The 23,129-nt window shown below is 42.1% G+C and overlaps 1 protein-coding gene across 1 annotated transcript in view; it reads right to left on the reverse strand.

Moving 5' to 3' along the window:
• The window catches only part of EPG5 (ectopic P-granules 5 autophagy tethering factor), a 582,198-nt gene that overhangs the window by 164,237 nt on the left and 394,832 nt on the right, over positions 1-23,129 (reverse strand). Inside the window, exons 29-31 of the mRNA XM_078674745.1 lie at positions 15,243-15,399; positions 10,630-10,824; positions 1,721-1,934 (exon numbers count right to left, since the gene is read on the reverse strand). Of these exons, the coding sequence (XP_078530871.1) occupies positions 1,721-1,934; positions 10,630-10,824; positions 15,243-15,399 (566 nt within the window). The remainder of the gene's footprint in view (positions 1-1,720; positions 1,935-10,629; positions 10,825-15,242; positions 15,400-23,129) is intronic.

The following is a 23,129-nucleotide window of genomic DNA, read 5'->3' on the forward strand; positions in this document are numbered from 1 at the left end:
GAGGGGTTGTGGACGTTGAGGTTGTCCAGCTGGAAATTGAGGTCGCCGAGGAGGATGTAGTCCATTGAGGCGAGAGCATGGTGTGTGATAAAGTTGGCTATGGATTTGGTGAAGTGGAGAAATGGTTCGGGAGGTCTGTAGATCAGGGTGCCATGGAAGAGTGGTGTCGGGTTGGTCCGGACTTGGAAGTGGAGGTGCTCCATGTCGGGTGAGTGGTCGTCGGAGCTAGTTGTGAGGTGAAGGGTGTTTTTGTGTATGATTCAGTCGGTTGGTGTGGTCCTTGTGGAAGATTTTTTAACCATCGGTGATGGTGGTGGAGATGTCCGGGGCTAAGGTGGGGTTCATCCAGGTTTCTGTGATGAAGGCGATGTCGGGGATATGGAGTCGAGCCGGTCCCAGATCTCCACTTCGTTTTATGAGGGAGCCTGTGTTGAGTAGGATGTAGCTGAGGTGGTCGAGTCTGCTTACTGGGGGCCATGCATTTGATGGGTCTGGTGTGCAGTGGCAGGATAAGGTGCAGTTAAGGCAGGTGAACGGGTCTTGGGTGTCATTTTGCAATGCAAGGTGGCAGGCAGTGGTTCGTCCGGTGTCGAGGGCATTGAGGATGCTGGCATTGTAGCGGTGAAAGGCGTGGGGACCAAGGTCTGTGGCATAAGTGGGGTCAATGGGCGCAGACGGTTTGCCTATGCGCGCCAGTGGCGTGGACGCGCAGAGTCCACCTTTAACGAGTGGGAGGGGTTGGTCAGCTAGGCGGCAGGAAGTGGTGCAGTGAGGGGGTGGGCCGCAGGGACATAACAGCAGCAAGGGCAGGATAAAATGAGGCCCAGAATAGGGGAAAAGGAAATACATAAGAAAAATAGAAAATGAAAAAGGCTAGAAAAGCAGAACAAGACAACTCGAGACCTCGATTGCAGAGGAGCTACAGCTACCAGGTGGAGCTGCGCGGCAGGGGAGCTACGGTTGCTGACAAGAAAGTCAGCAGGCTCCCATTAAGTAGTGGTAGGGAGATGAGAGGGGCTGGTCAGCTGGGAGGGGGCAAGCAGCGCATGAGGGGGGGTGGGCAAGGACAGAGCAGTGGCAAGGGCGGGATGAAAAAAGGCCTAGACTAATGGGAAAAAGAGGGACACAGAAGACAAATAGAAAACGAAAAAGGCTAGAAAAGCAGAACAAGAGATGAGAAGGAACAAGAAATCAGAAACAGATTCACTGCTGGACCACTAGGGATGAGGAGCAGGGGAGATCCTACGGGTGGAGGAGGGCCTTGAAATCGGGAGCTGGAGCCCAAATGGGCAACAGCTACAAGGTGGAGCTGTGCGGCGGGGGAGCTATGGACGCTGTCAAAAAGGTTAATGTATTTCTTTGAGGTTCAGCATTTTCCATCTGTATTTGTATTTCTGCACTTCATGGTACTTTTTCTCTGTATTAAGGCAATTATTACTTTTTTAACAAGTATTTATGTACGATGCTGTTTGCTTAACTTGTTTATTTTTATGCCTGTGTTAGTTGATCACAAGTCTCTTTAATAAAAATAACTTTAAAAAAAGGAAAAACATAGGTTAAGAAATAACAGCTGTTCCTAATTGCAATACAATTTGTAAATGTGTTTTATACATTAAATGTAAAAAACTAAGTGTAATAATGTAAGTTTCAATTAATTTTGACAAATTAATTATGTACCAATCACAAACAAAAAAGTCTGTGGTTAACTCAAGATACTTACTCTGCATAAGCAACCTGAGGAAGTCACTGTAATGGTCAGGAAACTGATAAAGAAGTACTGAAGTCCAGTGCTTACAGAAAATATGGTTCGGCATTGAAATCTCTTCCTCTGGTTCAAGGCCACATGCAGTGATAGCCACGTGAATTGATTCAAGAAGTCTTGTACGTTCAGACAAAGGGGGTTTTGTAGAATTCAGCCACTGAGAAAGATCAAACTTGGGGGAAAAAAAGAGACGTAATGATACTTTGAATCACAAGTCTTAATTAACTGACTTCAGTTTCAATATTGTTTTATTAATTTTCATTTAAATGACATCCAGTTTCTCCATCTGCCTGCAACTACACTGGTTGCTCAAGTTACCGTTGCCCTGACTAATTCTCTCTCATAACATATTCCTGTAGATAATGTGCTTTAAGTACAAACTGAAAGCAACCAATTACAATCTTCACAATTCCTTTATCTCGCGGACCACAACAACCACTCATTGGTCATTGTCAGTCAATAGTCGAGCTATAATTCAGGCCACAACCAAAGAAAAAAGAAAGGATATTTACTGTAATATTGATGATCTGGTGTGGACACCCTCCACATTTACATGTTGTTGCAATCAGCCATGCATCAGGAAGAGTCATCAAGGGTACTTTGTTCTTTTACATGTTAATTGTTAGAACCAAAGGGTTACCGTTCAGTGTGCACAATGTCAATAAATATATCACATTTATATTATATTCACTTTAGAAAGTAAAGTTTGCATGCAATATTGAGAACACACTGGTGCAAAGAACCAAGCAATGTCCTATTTTGTGTGCAGAAATCCTTTATAGAGTAAAACAATGGTAAATGGATAATCAAATCAAAAATGGCCAAATACGAGCAAAGTGAATATTGAAATTAAGATACATTTAGTTGGTGTCTGGCCCAGTTAGCAGGCTGCTTAAGGTTATACATTTTAGCAAATGTGACTAGGAAATATGTTGACTGGTAATCATGCATCTGATTTACACAATTGGGCACAAGAAAAAACACAAAAGAATCAGGTTAAGGAGGAAGAAGCATCTAACGCAGGATACACTATGCTTCCATAATTGGCACAGAGGTAATCGAAAGGAGTTCAGACGCACCATTCTGAGTGACTTGGGTCTCTTCTTAAAATAATAATGAGGCCCTCATGGTCTTCAGTATGGTCTCACCACTCCAGTACTAGTAGTCAAGTGTGTCATCATGAGGCCTCACCTCCATCAGAAGGAGGAGTCTCTTATCTAAGAAACATGGTGATATCTGTGCAAAAGGAGATGAACTAAAACTGTTGCCAACCCCAGAATTGATACCTTTAATCATGAAATTGGGATGGCCACAAGGTTAAAAAACAGGGAGACGTAGTGAGGACAATTAATTTGCCTTACACATCCAATGGGTTATCAAAAAAAATTTGCCATGTTTCAGGCAGCTAGTGCCCATAGGTGTCGGAGGCTTTCTTCAGGACCAAATATATATCAGATCCCCATGTTACCTGGTGGGACATTATCACCCTGGAACTCAATGTTATATACCTAGGGCCTCATTACGATGACGGGCGGAGTTTCCTCAGCCCCACGGTCTAATAATGATGCGATTGAACACTTTGTTTGCATACCTATATTTTGCAATGAGAGCATATATTCTGGCCGGAATACATGCTCCCATTGTAAAATAGAAGGTGCAGTTCATTCGTGCACACCGTGGCAGGCACCTTGATCCTGCCACGGGGTGCAGGATGAACAGCGCCCCCAAAGTAGAGTTCCGACAGCCTTTCTGTGTCAGAAAGGACGACACAGAAAGGCTGTCAAAACCCGACATCGTAATCCCTAGGGCGGAAAGTGCCGCCCTAGGGATTACTGGCCGCATTTCGACAGGCTGACGAGCTCTCTGAGCCCGTTGGAAGCTAGTCGGAATGACCAATGGCATTCGTTTCCGACGGTCAGAGCTGTTTACTCTCCGTCATGTGGGGGCGTCTGCTGGTGTCCCCTGAAACATACAATACATCAGGAAAAACAAAGTCACTGGTATGTGTAGATTTTGTAACATATAATTTATAAAATTGTTGACATTACTTTTCTACCTGGTGGTGATATCTTATAGTGAGTGACAAAAAAGTAGGTACATGTTTCCACGAATCACATCTACTAGTATCTGATTTCTAAGGTGGGATTAACAAATGAAAGATGCAGATTGTTTTAAAAACTGAGGTGAATTAAAAAGCTCTTAAAACTGGTTGGGTATCGTACATGCTGTATTCACATTCCAGGGGAAGTCATTTCCAAATACTCTGTGAATAAATTTAGGAGTATATGTACCCAAAAGAAAAGGTAGTCAATTTGGAAAATGTATAATGTCAAAACCTCTATGGTATAAGGAGGGGGCATGACAATATATCTTCTTACTATGTGTCACATAATTTATCCTGGTGGCTGCAAAAACTATGAGCAGTTGGCTCCTTTGCGTTAAACAGTGGTGCCTTTCATAACTATATATACACTATTGCAAGTGAGGCACGGTACATTTAGGATAAAGAAAATGCACATACATGCAGTGTTAAGCATTCACATGTGTGTGCACTGTGCATGGTGATATAATGAGCGGCATCTCTTATTGAAAGAACTATAATCAAGGTGATAATCCGTCGTAGGGATGAATAGCATGCATATAATAGTACCACAAGGCTCTCAGACACAGGATGAGATGTAAGATTGGTGATGTGAAAATGCCTGCTGCAGAGCAAGCACCCAAAGTAAAAGACAGATTACAGCCCATAAATCTCAGTTTAAATAAGAGAACATGGAACTGCATTTTCCTTCCTCTGATATGTTTTCCTAAAAAAAAATGGTGATCTGCAGAACGGAGCTATTCATGGCAATATGTTTATTTTTTCCATGCTGTAGGTCACTAAAGGAAAGAGAATCTCTGCATGTTTCTACATATTCGGAGTAACAGCATTTTTTAACATGACTTACATTAATTAAATTAATCTTACTGCAAGAATGAATAACTGCTTTTGGGCTTGTTTAATTTTATGTTACAGATTCGACTATTTTTCTTCACGTTTGAAATGAAGATTAAAAAGGAAAACACAAAAAATGTAAGCAGATTGTGGGAAGGAGATGGTGTGACCATGTATTATAAGGAATAAAATATCTTCTGCTTTGCATCGCAGAACTACTCTGATACTTGCAATATCAGATTTAAGTATGGCAGAGGTTCCTTTGTCACATACCTAACACCAGTGATAACCTCCGTTACAATCTCAGATTCTTAGTCATCAATTGAGAATATAATTTTACAATTTCCCCACTAGTTTAAACTGAAAATCAGAACTTGACCAATATTATTCTCCATCTTCATAGTAGTTTTAATTTGTTATAAGTCTTAATGTTGTGCCTTTACAACATCTACCGTAAAGTTACAAACATCTATAGTTCTCCCAAATTTCACTGTGTCCCATGCTGATTTGGCCTCACGTTACTTGTGGCCCACAGTACTCCGAACCCCCTCACACACACACACCCACGGACCAAGCACAAAACCATAGCATCATCACGGACTCCTCGCTCTCAATGAACTACCAAATCAACGTTGTTTTGTCCTCCTGCTTTCACACGCTCTGCCTGCTTCGGAAGATTTTCAAGTGGATTCCCACTGAGTCCAGGAAAACGGTCACTAGCGTGCTCGTCAGCAGCAGACTCGACCACAGCAATGCACTCTACACCGGCACCACCCAAAATCTCCTTAAGAAACTGCAGAACATCCAGAATGCCTCCGCCAGACCCATCCTGAACATCCCAAGCCACAGCCATATTACCGGTCAACTGAGAGACCACCACTGGCTCCCGATCAAACAAAATAATTACCTTCAAGCTCCTCCCGCTTGACTACAAAGCCCTCCACTATGCCAGACCTCTTCTTATACACACCCACCAGACATCTCTGCTCCACCCAACTGGCCCTGGCCACCATCCCATGGATACGCAAGACCACAGCTGGAGGAAGATCCTTCTCATACCTCTCTGCAAAGACCTGGAGCTCCCTGCCTCTAACTCACAGGCAAAAACCATCACAGCCTAATTCAGGAAGGCTCTCAAGACCTGGCTCTTCAACGGAACCACAGATACCACCCACCCTGCAGCGCCTTGAGACCCTAACGGGTGAGTAGTCGCGCTTTACAAGAAACCTGATTGCAGATTGTCCTGCTTATGCTCACCTGTCATAAGTGTTTTTCATTTCCCAACAAGCTTAAACTGTATAAATCTCTAGACCAAAATCACTGAGCCTCCCCTTTAAGTTCCTGATCTTATGCGCACTATGACTGCCCGATTCAATTCAATTCTTTATTTACGATTTGGAGCTCAAAAGAGAGAGATATCAAATCAAGACAATACGATAAATAGCATGCTATAAAATTATACATTAAAAGAAATAGAAGATTAAACCTATAAATTATAAAACATTTGTACACATGATCTAATTTTTGTAGAAGCCACATGAATACTAATTGGATAAGTTCATAAAGCCCTAAAATATTAGATTTATGTGCGCATTACTCCATTAAGAGCAGCTAAAAAGTTCTCACCCCACCACAACAGAAATCCAAATTAGTAAAAATTAATAAAGCCTTTAAAAAAATGTAAAAACTTTTGTACAATTTACTTCATTTTTGGGATGAAGCAGAAACTCTTGTGCCGCCTCTACAGAAAAGAGGCGGTGCTGAAGTAGCAATGTAGGACAAACAAATAAAACATGATTAAGATCCTGGATCCTTGAGTTACACATGTTATAATAGTTCCCCATTTTAACGGAAGTGGACAAGTTTGCAATTAGTGAAGCAAATTCATTCAAATAGTGTCAAAAAATGGGGTAGAACCTGGCCCAAATTCCAGCAAGTACTTCTGGGCTACCTTGGGGTGGCAAGATAAAGTTATCCGCTCCAACCATTTCTTCAATGTACAATACGTGAGATCTCTTTCTGCAGATCAAAATGGCTCAGCGCCAGGGTTAAGTTGTTGAGAAGCGTGGCTCAGTGGTTAGAGGCGGCAGACCCGGAAGCTGAGATCGGACGTGGACCAGGGTTCGATTCCCCGCCTCGGCGGGTCTCGGGCTCAAAATTCCACGGACTCGACAATTCTCGCTCCGGTGCCTACTCGACTCACAGGGTCACACTCTGCGACTCTGGGCAATAGCTTGCTTAATCTCCACTACGGCCCCTCGCGGCGGGATGCCTGGCTTTCACCTTGTGGATACCCTGCCGGGGTATCTCACAGGGGAATACCAGGACGGGTTCCCTAAGCAAGCGCCTTGAGACCCCTGGGTGATTCGTGCGCTATATAAATCGAAATACATTTACATTTACATTTACATTTAAGGGTCGTGGACCAGGGTTAAAACGGACTCGATAATTCTCGCCTCGGTGCCTACTCTAACCAGGGAACACACTCGGCAACTCTGGGCATTAAGCTTGCCTAATCTCTACAACGGCCCCCCACAGACGCCGGGGATGCCTGGTTTCACCTTGGAGATACCCAGAAAGGGACCATCTCACAGGGAAAACCAGGACGGGTTCCCCAGCGGTCTTCAGCGCCAGGATACTCCATGGAGTCGCAGTGCGCTTTACAAGTACACCCACATTTACATTTACATTTACATTTACAAGTCTTGGGAAAAGGAATATTTACCTGGGTCTGGGCCAAATACTTAACAATTCATGAAACCCCTCATTGAATAGTTTTTTCTGTTCTTAAGTTGAAACCCCACCAAATCATGCTGGCTAATCCTTGCACACAGGAGCTTGTCAAACCAAATTCTAACCTCATTGCTGGGGCTGAAACAGACAAATTAAATTACACAGTTTACATATAATTTGCCGTTCCATTTTCTCTAGAAAGTCCCATTTTGTCACATTACTCGATTCCATCCTGTTGGGGGACTTTCACCTGGAAAACGGAAAGCAACTGTGTAAAGTATCTTCACCCCATTGCATTATAAAAGGCAGGTAGCCCACTTGCATGGGAGCAAGTCTTAGAGGAACAATAATCAATATGAGCTTTATCCAGTGTATTACCAGCTACAATTGTCCCTAAATAAGGATATAATTTTACAAACTCCAGTTGTTCTGAACCTATACTAGAGACATAATTACTGGTCTTACTAGACTTTCTACTTTTTATAATCAGTGTCTTACTCTTTGAACCACTGATCTTCAGGTAATGCACAGTGGTATACTGTGTATACTATGACTACCCTGGTTTAGAAGATGTTCTGATAATTTCCTAGCTTGATAAACAAAAAAATCAATATTGGTAATAATGATAGAATTCAAGTATTATTAAATCTCTTTATGAAAGTGCACATGCCTGAGGATATTAAAAACAAACGGATCCCGACTTGAAGTACAATCGGGTGTCATATACTTCTTTCTATAGCATTTGAGAATATTCTAGATAATATATCTATACCTAGGCAGCCTTATGTTTATTTCTTAACTGTTGAATTTGATTTTTCTATTAAATGTGCCACCCCATAAGAAGGGGACTTGTGCTTGGCTTGCTATTAAAAACTGAGCAACAGTTACAGCAAGGTATGTTCTCTTTGATGAATCACAATATTTGCCACCTGCAGGTTTGATTCAGTGTCCAGCTGTCCTCTACCAATTATCAGTTTGATTAGAAGGCAAGAAAAATCAAAGTTACTTACCTATAGTAATGCTCTTTCTCGAGAAACTCTAATTGGACATTCGTCACCTTGTAACTTCAGAATGAGGGTGTTTGGAGCCAGGACTAGCAATAAACTGTGTACCAGTGCAGCTGTAGCAGAGGAATTGAGGAACAGCCCAGAGCCAGAGGGGGATTAGGCTGATGCCGACCTTGGTCAGCTGGCAACAGAAAAGTACCTGCCAGCAGAAGTCAAACTGGAGGTACAACAGGTCTGTGGCGCCTGAAGATGCACCAGCCTAATCTGGCACCAATTTGCAGTCTGCTGCAGAGTCGAAAATGGCCAAGGGACCTCACGCGCATTGGCTCAAGAACTGGTATCGGACAAGGAAACTGGGATCAGCGCCTTTGAGCACAGACTTTGAGACTTCTCCCTGGAGTGGGAGAGATGAAGTTGCAAGTCACCTTCCTTAGACTTTTTGTTTTCTTTTGGACTTCTCTTTAGACTTTGTCTGGAATAATATGAAGATGGTGAACGGAAAAAGGAACAACCTTTGTGACTCTCTAGCGGCCTTCGGATGCATCAGGGAACATTAGTGGCAGGGCTTGGAGCTGTGTTTGTTGCCAAGACACCAAAGGCAGACATGTAGGTTTGTAACTGACATCTCCTTGGCAAAAATACATCACAACTTAAACACTGTAGTATGGGATCTGAAGGGAACACAAGTATATCTTCACAAAATGAGTACACAGATCAAGAAAAAAAACAGACATGGTTAACTGATCTATATAATGGCTGCTCTTGCAGATGTCAGACAAAAGCATTGGGGAACAGACAAGGTCGAGCAAGCATTTTAAAAAGGAGAATATAAATGCTGATATAAAAAAAAAGACAGGGACCGAGTTATCCTACCAACTTAGTACCCATGCACACCAGACCCACTAGCTATAGTGTCTCACTTGCCCTCCTACTCACTCACAGAGGAACAAATGTGTAGACACCTCAGAACACAACACTCCTGACCCTCTCAGGAATTGTGGTGATAGAACACACCCTTTTGCTCTCACACTTGTGCTTGTCCACAATAAAATTTGACAGAGACACGAGAAAAGTTTAAAATATTTATTTTAACTATTGTGCTCTAGTATGCAGTATACGTGCCACAATAAGTAAGAAGATGCCTAACACAAATACGGCCAGCATAGTAAATAATCCATACATCATAAAAGGAGCTATCTTGGTATTAAACAGGTTAAATAACACCCCTCCCCCTCTACAGAAGCAAGGTGTTTATATATCAGAAGATCTCTTGGTGTTTGCAGCGGATCCCATACTTTAGCATGCACTGATGAATGTTCTACATCTCAGGTGTAGGTGCGATCTCTTCTGTGTAAACTCTCTAAATGTGTATTTGCGTGTCTGTGCATACCTAAATGACAAAAAGTATGTGTTTCCAAACAACAGCTGCATTCGTGTGTTTTGTCTAGGTGCTACAGCCTGACCAAAACAGAATAACAAATGGCAATGTTGTTTGACCTCGTCTACAGTGTTCAGACTAAATCCCAGGAAAGAACAGAAAGCAAAAGCAACAACAGGTTCAAGTGAAAGTAAAGCGTGGCACAAAGCAAAATACGTTTTTATAGAAACGTGTGCAAAGCAGAGCGCAGCCTACAATGTGCTCATGCTAACATAAGGAAAACAATAATGGGCATGCACGGGACATATGACAATTGAGCACTAAGCAGACACACTTAAACTGACATGTTCTACTGAAATATTTAATTAAATGTAAGATGGATACAGGAGTTTAAGTTGTGCTTCCCAGTTGAGACCAGCCCTACCAATAGCAAAGAAATATGAACGGCAACGATGGCTACACAACAATGTAGTCATCCTCATCTCAATCCATCAACTTAGAAAGTGCAGCAACAAGAGGAACGAGAGTAGGAGATGTTAATGGGAAAGGGCTATAATTGGACATATAGCGCATCTGTTAGCTAGTATTTGTAATCCCCCCAATTTGAATTCTAAATTCTGTTGCGAAAAAATGTGCAAAAAAACAATATTCACAACTTTTTAAAGCAAAGCTTTTAGTACATGACATAACATAGAATTCACTTTCATTGGTACTAAATTAATGAATGTAAATAATGAGTTCTAGATAAGGTTGAAAAAAAGATTTATGCAAACAAGATTTCAAACAAATAATACATACTGTTCAGGAATATTACCTTGGTTAGCAACATGAAAACAACGTCACTGTTGTCCTGATCCAGATTCTTCGCTACGGTTTCATACAAACTTACAAACTCATGCGGTGATGCAATTGGGGTGAAGAAAGGAGACAAAAGGTTGCACAGTCTTCTATTCCGCAGAATCGTTTCAAGCATAGGTTTGCATTCAGATTTTGTTCCAATTATAAAGACCTAGAGAGAAAGGCCAGTGTCACAAAGCTATTGTTTTACATAGTGGTATAGTCGTTTTAGAACTGTAGAACATTATTATACTCAGTACAAGTAGGAACGACATGCATTGTGTGACGAAACACAGTAATTCATTATTTTTAGGTTTTAAATTACTGTTAAAATGTGCTTAAAACAACAGTAACGCAAGTCTAATTAGTAGCATGGCAGTGACAAATAGGGCTTGTAATGATGGTACCATATTAGAAATAGTTTCACTATTGCACAACATATGAACTTAACAACCCTACACTTAAGCAACTTAGGTTATTAGTTTTCCCACTGCTAACTACTCAGGTAAACTGTCAAAACGTATTAAGGTTATAGTGATGTATTCTAAGGAGATTGCCTCAACCATATAAGTATTAGTGTCATGGGAGCTTGTCCTAAATATTTAATACAATTGGTAAAGGTGAACACCTTCTACTCTATTTTAAAGGGCATGCCTGAAACCTCCATGTGCACACGGGTTACTCAAAAACTCACAATGCCAGTCCTAATGGGATTCATAACTAGCCCAAGAAATGTTTCTTAAATGTGGTTGTCAGGGAGGTGCCGATAAAACTGTTTGAATTTGTTTTGTGCCGTGCCAATCCTGGCTACACCCGGTAGATTTCCCTGAATCCTTGGCAGTTTAGGTAAATCAATGTATCCTCTAGACTGGTGGAAAAAGACAAGTGAAGTCACATGAATATCTCGGTATACCAAACGAGGATTAGATGAAAAAGTTGCCTCCCTTTAGTAAAAAAACTTATGGTGGATACAGAATCTTGCAGGAAATTCCTTACCTTGAAAAATTACGTTCTGAATTAACCTTATAGGGTTCATACTGATCCGGAAAACATTTTCCCCAGCAATGTATCTCTAGCGCTGCCTCAGGATATGATGACACCAGAGAATATCAAGTGCCAACCAGCTTGCTGCCTCAAGTTCCTGACATCAGTTCTGTGCCCCTTTGAGGTTTGCAGACAGAATAAAAGGAGGAATTTTATCTCAGAGACACGCACCTATTTACACTTGGATGCAAGGCCCTTCAGCTATCACCATTCGAAACACCATGATAGCTTATAAACATCTGTTTCGTATCCCTAATTATTAGAAACGTTTGCAAGCATTTAACACTGGTAGTTTCTAGGTTTCATTTAAAACCAATTATATTCAATAAAATACCACCGAAGGGAATATTTGAATTTCAGTAGAAACCCTAAAATGCCAGCTGTGCAATTTACTACTTGGTGCCGTGTGATGTCAGATTAATTTAAGTTCAGTTCTACCTTGCAGTACCTTTCAATTACCTACAAGGGCCATGGTAAGCCACTTAATAAACCCTTAAAACCACTCCCAAGGTCCATGGACCCCCAGAAATTACGTTCAATCATGTTTTGGGAGAATGGTTCACCTAATATGGCTCTCTGTTCACTGCATGTCTCTGTAGAGTGGTGAGCAGATTCACAGCAGGAAGCTCTAGTATCAGGAGTGTGGCAAAAGAATACTGTGCATTCAGGTGCCTCCAGAATCAATGTTCTCTTGTAAAGTACATTACCAAACTCTTCTGTTCCTAGTTTTAAATCATGATGGTCCGAAAAGCATGCCGATAAGAGATGCTTCCCCACATACCAAAGGATCAGAAACCATAACATGAACATTTTCAGCACCTATGCGGTGGCACGGAGGGAGGAAACTGCCTGCCTGCCTGCAGCGGCACATAGAAATCTACAAGAAAATATACAAGCTCTTGATAGTACACCTCAGAAACATAAAGATACTCACTGCTCTGTGTGTCCGAGTGTGTCTAGCAGACAGAGACTTTTGAGCTCTGGCACCTGTATAGAACAGGTTCATGTAAAAAACACAGGATCACCAAAATCCACTTTCCTTCCTATTGCTTCCGTGTCAAAATGAAGCTAGAAGCTTGTGCTACTATATAATCCAATGTTACTGCATTTTATGGAAATATATTGAGCTGTGTTCATTCTTTCCACCAAAATAGAAAATGCACTAGAATAGTGCATGATGCACAGAGCATCAAACCACCTAAAGGTGTTGTGCAACTATCACATGTGTTTCGATAGGAGCACAGTCCCTGCTCTGCTTTCAAATAAACATAGGCCTGTTTGCTTGGTTAACAGCAGTGCATAGTAGCCGGGGTGCCGTCTTACAAATAAACCTAAAATCCCAAAGCCATGGCTTAACAATGTAAAGTAAACTTTATTCACAATGTGAACTGCTTAGAGCCAAGTCTAACTGCATGTCAAAAAATCAAAGGCCAAATATTATCAGTACATTAATATTTGGAGTCAGAAAACAGTCAGCAATAATATTGTCTGGTAAGTATAAACGGATAGGTTAGATAAAGTGCCAGGGTCAGGATCAGGCCTAGTGTTGTGATAATATTGAAAAAGTGTATGTTGACGTACGCAATGATACATGTGTATATAAAAAACGAGATTGCATCACTGTTTTCAAAATTATCCGATATGACCTCTACATCAACCCGGAGTCATAAATACGTGCTCAGGCAGACCTAGCTACCTAGGCCTTAGGCAACTGATTGACAGATCACAGGTGGGGTGGCATGTAGCCAGCAGAACAAATGTGTGAACAGAAAAAACCCAGATCAGTCCTACAGACAGGCAGCAACACCACAATGGTCCAGGGAGATTGGCCACAACAAGGCACACATCGGGTGTGCATGTTCAAAAAACACCATAAAGTTAGATGTCACATGAAGTTAGGAACACTCAGCCAATCAGGATATCGCACACACAGTGATCACACGCTCCCCATGCCGGACATCTAGACACGTTACCCACTGGCCCTCATTGTGTCCACGCAAGGTCGAGACCCATCTGCATTTATCAGGTGGGAATAATTTATGACTGCATGACTCGGCCTGCATTCCTCTTACTAAAAAGGATTTCTGAATTGTTTCAAGAAATATATATAATGGTGCTCAGATCTATTGTACTTTGAGACAGTTCTCAGACCCCGACTCTGTAACTGTACTCCCGGCTGTAGAGTTTGAGTAAACCAACTGCTCATGTTTTGCCAAACGCCTCTTGTCTTTTGCTTTAACAAGGTAAACTCACATTCGAGCAAGAGTTGTGCTCCTGATTGGTTTGGGTTCAGGCCTAGAGAGGGGTTCTGAGCTAGGGTTAGCAATGAAGCTAAGTGTAGGGGTGGAGGTTAAGACTAGGATTTGGCCTACAGTTTTGGGATGCTCCATTTGAAGTATTTCCTATGCATTTTACAATTCTATTGTCTACACTTGGTAAATATACACCAAAAAATGATATTAGGATATACTATTGTTACTGTAGGGATACTTTGGTAAAATACAAATGATATACTAAAAAAACAATTTTTATTTAGAATATTTTGGGCATAATGTTTGTGCAGAATTACAGTTTTGAGGTCGATATTATAAACCCACCTGAAAAGGTCATAAAGAAGGATGAAGTGGGGAAGTTCTTGTTATAAAGGAATATACCATGAAGATTTTTTGAGATCATAAAAAGTCTGCGGCACTGCTAAAGGCCCACTGATTGCAATCTTGTGTCCCCCTCAAACTGCACGTCTTGACTGAGTGACTTAGGGCCCGATTTAGATCTTGGCAGATGGCAACAGAGTTCCCTATCTACCAGGACCCTGGTCCGTCTGCTCGATCTAATGACACTGGTGGAGACTACACCATCTTCACTGTGGTCAAACTACACAAACCGAGTAAAGAGATTTGGATATATGTCTACCCACCTAATTTAGATAGACGGATATATTGAAGCTTTTGAATTCCCTTCCCCGTCAGAAAAAAACTGGTGGTAAGAGGTACTGAAAAATGCTCAATGTCCCCATCGCCATGGAAGGTAACTCCTGACGGAGAGAAAGGCATTGGTTTTTGAAAATATGGAAACATTTTAACTTTTACGTATGGCTCCATCATGTTTGATGGAGCTATCCGCAAAATTACAAGAGTTACCCGGCAAAGTTACAAACGCCATCCCACAAAGTTACAATGCACTGGCAGGAACAGCCTTTAGGGAGGTTCCTGTCAATGCTTGAAATGTCAGCTGAGCTGCTGTACGTTTCAGAACTTTTCTGTCAGCACCTCTGTTAGGGCGACGGAGTAATTTACTCAATTACCCCGGTGGATGACAAGCCGAGTGCCAAAATATAAATGAGATCCTAAATTCTTACCTGCCTGCATATTTTAGCTGCCATTTCCAAGGAACTAAACCAAGAATTAATTTCCTTTATGAGATATTTGCTGTGTTTTATACTGTACAACTTTGCATTTACCTAAAATCTTTACAAAATAAGTACACACATTATAACCATATAAAGCAAATGTAGGCTACTTAGCCATTTAAGGACAATAAACTTACTTGCCCAAGAATCTCGATACATGAGGTAAAAAATTGTCTTGTAGGTGGATGACGCTGGGTTTCTTCACACACAAATTCCACTATTGTAAAGAAAGTCATAATTCCAACTTTCTGTATCCCAGGTGCAGGCTGCAATTTGTATGCATTTACCAATGCTCTAAAACATAAAGAAAAACATTTTTATAATAAACTTTTCAGTCACTTAAATCACCAATTTATTCCAGCAGAATAATATACCATAAAACACTGAAAACAAAAAACACAAAAACTATTTCTGATTTTGTCAACTGCTGTGTTTGTGTTGTTATTTACAGGGCCTTGTACATACAGCCCATTTTGTGTTGAGTCTTGCAGTTGATACTTTCATCATGCCATGATACGTTACATGGTGAAATCCAACTTCTATAGACCAATACTGGTTAGGTGCACATTGTCCTATGTGGAATTTGTACAAAAGTGCTTGCAGGGCAAGATAGAGCCAAAAAGGTAATTTGCAACGAGTCAACAAATGAAGTTTTTTGCACTTCATTAGCTTTCTGATTGCCCAGTACAAGTCAAGTCAAGTCAAGCCAAAAGAGCTTTATTTCGACAATGCATGTCAATAAAGCAGTATAACTAATTAAAAACCTAGAATATCACACATACATTATATACAAAACCCAAATCACAATATACATATAAAAAATATGTCATTGTGGTAGCACTACTAAACCAAGTTAAATCCATCTACCTTAATATACATTATTTTGGCATTAAAACGACAAAAATGTTGTCTTGGATCTTATGACCCACATCCATTTCAGGAACTTGGCAACAGAAATTGCATAATGTGGGGCAGAATCTGAGTGCCGTATTCTCAGCGTAACACTGCAACTTATAGTACCCAAATCCTTACAGGTCTGCTTCAGCCATTTTTTCCGCGGACCCGCACAGACAGGGCAGACAAATAGGAGATGGGAGTATGTTTCTCTTTGATTTACGCACCTGGGACATTTGTTGCAAGCATTGGAAGACCAATTGCATGTAAAAGATTTTAGTGGAAGAGTGCCCGCCCTAAATTGGAACTAAAATCTCTTACTGATGGGTTTCGATATTATGTCACAGTATGACTCTTACTGAGGCGTAGGTTTAAATTTTACGGAACCTCCCTGTCAGTGTGGTGCTCTTAATTTCTCTAAGATCATTTGTCATGATCATATAACAGTATTGTTCTTTCATTTTTTCTTTTGGTGGGAAATGTACACCCTTTGGATTCTCCCATAAGTGACGCAATCCCGTTTCGGTCGGTGTTATGGAGCCAAACGATCCTTTGTGAGCGGTCGGCCTCCATAACATCCCTAAGAGCTTCAGAATAATTTGCCAGCTTGAGGGTGGACTACATTCTGCGCCAGTATAGAATAGGGTGAAATCTATCTGCATCTTCTAGAGACTTCAGACCTAGATCATTGAGAAATGGTTTAAGAGGGGCACTTTGTGGAAGGCTTGTAATGGTTCGGAGAAACTTATTTTCGGCTACAGCGAGTGGAGCTAGGTTTGCGAAGCCCCAGACTTCTGACCTGTATAAAACTGAATCCACTACTTTAGTGTCATAAATCTGCAGTACAGGACTAATCGGTTTTGTATGCGAGGGATCAAATTCTTTTTGCTAATGCACCTCTGTTAGATGTCGATGTTTGAGAGCCATAATTTATATTTGGGGCATCTAGCTCAATTTCTTCGCCACGGTGACTCCCAAGTAACTGCAAACATCTGTCTGTTCTAGGGGCTCGCTATCGAGTTGTAAGATTCTTCTAAATAATTGGTGCTGCTTAAGAACCATAAATGAATTAATACCTAAGCCTCGTATCTTGCAAAAGTCTTCAAAGTGGAAGAGTGCATGTGCAACCCACTCTGAGTTTTTGAGATTATGAGAGTGTCACCGCAAACATTAAAATACACGCTGCCCTTTGCTATCACGACAGTCCGCCAGTATAATAGCAGGAAACGAAATACTTGGTCAATGCTACAAACATGCGCTTGAAAGCCTACCTGTAAAGGAGAGAGAATGTCAATTCCAGCAATCCATTGCTGTACCCTGGCCAATTCTAGGTGAGCCAACACCTTTTGATTCAAATCCATTTGGCTTATTGACTTATAGTTACCTGGTGAGGATCTATTGCCTTTTCGAAGATGGGTATTATCTTAACGCCCCACCAAGAATCAGGTTTAGGGGCACCACAAGCTATTGCATTGGCACTGGTTCTACCGAGTGCGAGGGGATTATATGTAACTGGTCTTGCTGGTCATCTTCCTCTGCATATTGTTTTGCAAAGTGATCTTGGTCTATATGATTTTGTGAGGGCAAAGGCTGTCTCCCTCATCCCCATTTTACTAGTTGCTAGAGATGTTGGAGATTTTTTTCAGAGCATGCCGTTATAAGATCCTGCCATCAGTTTTCATCCTATTCTTTTTGGCTCTGCCTTGGGAGGGTTTATAAGATTTCCTTGTTTGGTGAATGTGAGTTGGAATTTTAGATTGTATAGCAGCTACAAGGAGCATGTCTGCATTCCTTAATATACCAATATTGCTGCACGAAAGAAAGTTTGCCATTTTGGTGTAAGGGTATGAAGAAATAGATTCTTATTTTATTAAATAGTTTGTTATGTAATTTCGTGTGTCTCTGCATATTGCGAGAACGCGTCTACCTCCGCTAGCGCGGATACCACGTCTATGCTTATGGAGACCAATGTATCTGGGTTTTCTACTACCTCTGTCCTTTTGAAATGTCTCATGTCATTGGAAAGCAGCAGATCTCTGGTCGTAGTCAGAAGAGGGTGATTAACTACCTTTGTCGTGTTAGAGGATTCGATTCCAAGAATATCCTTTCCAGAATTTTCGGGGGTCAAAGCCTGGTGATGTTCTTGGACAGGTTTCAATGACCATCAATCTCTCTTGATGAGTCTACACAATGGGTGGGGAAAGTAGTGTTTGTAGTCCAGACTGTGGTGGCAGTCCCGGAGGCTTATATTTTAAATCGAATGCTTGAATCAACTAGGTGGAGAGTACAGGCGTCAAAAGCCTCTAAGTTGTTTACTAGATCACTCTGACAGAGTGTCAGTGCTATGCTATCCAGATGAGTATCTTTGCTGAGCTTATATCTTCCCTTATGATCGACAACCCCTCACATGATGGAGCCAGTGGGTACATTTGTTTATCAGTGAGCCTTCGTCCTCTTTGATTAGGCTGGGATATGTTTGGGAACGTTTATCCGAAACACTGTGCGCTTTTGTTCTGTGGCCCGCGGTGTCTCCAGGAGAATGTGTTTCGACCTGGTTAGAATGGCAGGTGGGCTTAATGTGGGCCCAGGAACGTCAGGTGGTTTGGTGAACTGAGGTCTTGTCAGAGGTGTGCGCAAAGACTTATTTAAATACGGAACTGTATAAAGGGCTGGGTGTTTTTGTATGGGGAAGAGATCTGTATGGAGTGCTTTTAGGGGTGGCTCTCGGGGCCATGGTGATTATCGCTATTCCTAATGAACTGTTTTTGATAGCACAACTGACTTCGCTCTAAAAGTGTGAGATCTTTCAACTGGTTTTTTTAAGTGTTCACATCAACTAGTACACTATTTAGGAAGTCAGATAAACTACTGACCATTGCTCTAAGGGCACCAATTTCATGTTTTAAATCCCTGATTTGTTGTTTTAGATGACTTAGAGGCCCTTTTTCTAATGGTTTTTGTGGCGGTAGCAGACTTAATATGCTCTTAAGTAAGGATTCAGCTAGGGAAGTAAGTTGATTGGCGCCTTTGATTGAGTGCATGGAGACAAGGGGATGGTTTCTATATGATTTAATCGATTTGCACTATTTGGGATTTCTTTGGGCTTAGATGTTGGCGCAGGTCACCCAGTTAAATAGCTGTTACTGTATGCTTTTGGCCCTGGTTTGTTGGCATTCCCACTGCCCCCTGTGGATTCCCTAGAGCTACCTTTTAGTTTTAGCAATTACCGCTGTCTCTAAGCGATTTGTGGGAGAATGATTCTGCTTCCTTTCTTCCGGGGGCTTACTCGGCTGGAGATGATTGGGGCTGATGATGAGTTCTACTTCCTCTATTAGGTCATTTATTCCTTCTAAGGTATTTATATATTTTGTCACCCATTTTTTTGGTTGCTTTGCTTTTCCCATAGATTAGTCTGCAGCATTGCGCTTCAAAATAGAAATCAAGCAAGAAATAGTCTTTGTTTACATCAAGACAGTACTTTAGAAGGTTCGAGTTGTAGAGCAAAGAGAAGGGGCTCTGCCCACTCTATTCTGGGCTTTGACAGATGCTGACAGGCCTGCACTTGGCCCGAGTCTCGCCCAAGCGCTTCCCACGAATCAGTGCATGATGGGAGTCTCTGTTTCCCAAGGCAGCGAACACTGGTTGTGCTTTATGCTGCAGGTGTAGGTGATTTGGAGGTCTGCAGGGGGTTGTGGGACATGTAGCCCCCAGAGGCTGCGATCCTGCAGTGGCTCATCCCTGGGCGTGGACAGCAGCGAAGCACCTCCTGAGACAATAAAAGCCCGTAAGGGCAATGGCAGAGTCCTGACAGCGATTCAGTGCAAGATGGTAGTCTCTGTATGGCAGTCATCGTGAAAGTGACAAATCCAACAAACCTTTCTGCCATCTGCGCTAAAAGGACGTACTGTTGAATAATTAGCAGTAAGCAATAAGAAGGATGCAGTTCCTTGTAGAGGGGAAGGAGGAGGGCTCGCAGGTTAATCATATGAAATCACCAGAGGAATCCTGGGGGGGATCATGGTGATCAGATCTGAATGCCTTCACCCACCCAAATGGTGTTATGTTTCATCATAGGAGTTCCTTGCCGAGGTAGCACTGCAATGCCCAACAGACCCCTGAAAAGGGGCTGTGTAGTGGAGATCTTTTGATCTTTGCCGTATGATGAGTGAAGGTGAGAGGGAGGTGTATGTGTAGGGTGGTGCACAGGTGGTTGAAAGAGTCCCCTTGACACAGTAAAAACAGGGGAGCTATTGTTGGTAATAATGTACTAGGATAGCTTCAGTAAGTGTTCAATAGGGTCAACATGTTTCTTGCCTCTGTGCCCGGAGGGTCAGTGAAATTTCATCGGGACCATGTTAATACCAACCCTACAGAGAATTGGACGACACTAGGTAGAGAATGGTTTCCAATCTAAAGTAATTATACTGCCCCTGCTGAAGTGCAAGAAGGGGGAGCCAACCCGAAAGTTCAGTTAGTGGTACCCCTTAGGTAAGGCAGCGGACCGCGCCTAGCTGCGACAAGAAAAGTGTACCTTGAGGATATTAACCGGGACCTATCCTCCTCTGCCGACAAGTGAGCAGTGGCATGACTCTTCCTGACTGCTGCTGCAATATTTGAGTATGGCTGCAGGTCAGCCTTCAAGAAAAGAGAATCTTCCTCAGAAGGTCTGGGTTTTTTCTGCTGACTCAGCGCAGCTAATTTTATGTAAGCAACAGAAAGTATCATGTGGTCATATTACGCCAAGGCAGGAACACTACCATTTTTACATGTTCACATTTGAAATTGCCATCTTTCATTGAATGTTGACATTTGATACACTTGCTTACAAGCCTGTACAGATAAGGTTTCATGAAATCCATTTGCTTAATCTTCATAGGCATATTATCAGAGCCTTGAACTTTATGTATGAAAGCTAAAGTTCACTGTGCATAATAACGTTGTTTATTATTGTTCGCTTGGCTACAGCTTTATGAGGGTACAATCAATAATGACAGCATGACTGGGACGTGGGCATGGCAACATGGGTGATGTTTATAATATAAACAACATCACTCCATTGTTTAGGTAGAGGAGCATTTTGCTGACACTGTTGAGGTTGGCCCATGCCGGGAATCCAGCCCAACTGAATCTGGTTTACCTCCTGCAAAGGATGGTACCCAGCTCTACACCAAGATAGGCTCCCTGATGACACTTACCCACAGGTAACCAGGGAGTTAGAGGGATTCTGGAAGATTAACCCACCCTAAAAACACTATGATAGGGAGCGCTAAGTAGGAGCATAAATATCACTATACTTAAATGGAAGCATAGATTCTATGTAACAGCACAATGGTTGAATTGTTCCTCTCCTATATTATTCTTGTGATGTTGATTACTTCGTCTTGTTTCCTTCTATTGATTATTGTAGCACATGGATTTTACATAAAAATCAATAATTATCGACCCACCAAAATATGTGGTTCTCTTTGGGTATACATGAGTTACCAACCAAAGGGGGTCCAGATCTCTTTCCATGATTTCCTTGGGGAGTCAAGGTTGTCATGTTCTGAGGTTGCTCATACCACCTGTTACCTTGCCCTGGTAGGGGTACAGATGGTGCACTGTGAGCTAGCAAAGACTTAGGCCAACATATCCTGATGGTGTATGTGGACTCAGTCCCGCACAATTAAATGTTTATGTTGTCCAGTAAACACACAGTTTTACTGAGGAAATCTGAAACGTACGACATAGCGCCACCAATGTTCTAGCTTGGGTTCTTACATAATTGAAAGCCCATGTAGTTTTCTTTTGTGTACCCAAAGCCCCTAAACACCCAACTTACCGAAGTCATCCATGGTATTGCAGAAAAATCCTACTTGGCCAAATGGGGAAAAGCTATGCATTGGCTGTAAGTTGATCAAGTTTGAACATTTCAAAGGATCACCCAACAGAATTATCCTCTCTGAATTTCGCATACTCAAATGGCTAATGCAGCACCAGTAAACATACCAGTGAACTGCAGACATATATTCACACAGATGTTACAACAAAGAGTGCTCCCCCATACAGGAGGACACATGACTTTTGTGGTACAGGCCCACGAAGCATACAAGACAGAGGTATTCTATTCATGGATCACTCTCCCAGCAGTAAATGCACCGTTGCTGAAGTTCCTAACAACTACACAGCTTATGAAGTGCTAGAAATACCATTAAACATTTCAAGAACACCAAAACTGGTTTGAAGGCACCCTACAATATATAAGAAACAATGTTAGACCAGGTTCCCTCAGCACTGAGGGAGTGACTTGGCCAATCTTAGCCGGTTACACACCCTACACAGATTTACCAAATCTAACAGCAGAGGAGCTGTGTACACTATACAAAATGTTATGTTATGTTAATTTCTATTTATATAGCGCCAAATCACCGACAGGTCTCTTAGCGCTTGCTTTGGGAACCCGTTCTGGCTTTCCCTGCGAGATTACCCCTACTGGGCATCCCCAAGGTGAATACCAGGCATCCCGCCGCGGGGGGGGGCCGTAGTGGAGATTAAGCAAGCTATTGCCCAGAGCTGCAGAGTGTGTACCCATGATTCGAGTAGGCACCGAGGCGAGAATTAAAGAGTCCGTGGACATTTGGGCTCAAGACCCTGCCGCGTCGGGAATTGAACCCTTGTCCCGGGTCTGACCTCTGCATCAGGGTCTGCCCCCTCTAACCAGGGACAGGAACAGACTAATTTGCATATAGCCAGGTTCTGAACTGGGATGGTGCAGTGAGCTAAAAAACGGTGTTGGATCTAGCCCTGATCTCTTGACTGGGTGAGAGTATTCTGCTTAATTCAGAAACTCTGTCCATCACCACCCCTTGTTGTTAAATATTTTGTCCACCCTAAGCGTGGAAGGGTATACTCAGATGTGAGTCCCTTGCTCATTGCACCATCAGGATTCAAGCAAGCCGGGCCGAAGACGGCTGAAATGCCAGAAACCGGTCCCCGGAAGCTTGTTTCCTTCCCAGTGTAAGAATTGGCTTGGTAGTTTGGTTTGCCCTGTTCCCATCATGCACTGGGACAGGAACAGACTAATTTGCATATAGCCAGGTTCTGAACTGGGATGGTGCAGTGAGCTAAAAAACGGTGTTGGATCTAGCCCT

This window comes from Lissotriton helveticus, chromosome 2_1, assembly GCF_964261635.1.
Source record: "Lissotriton helveticus chromosome 2_1, aLisHel1.1, whole genome shotgun sequence".
NCBI lineage: Eukaryota > Metazoa > Chordata > Amphibia > Caudata > Salamandridae > Lissotriton > Lissotriton helveticus.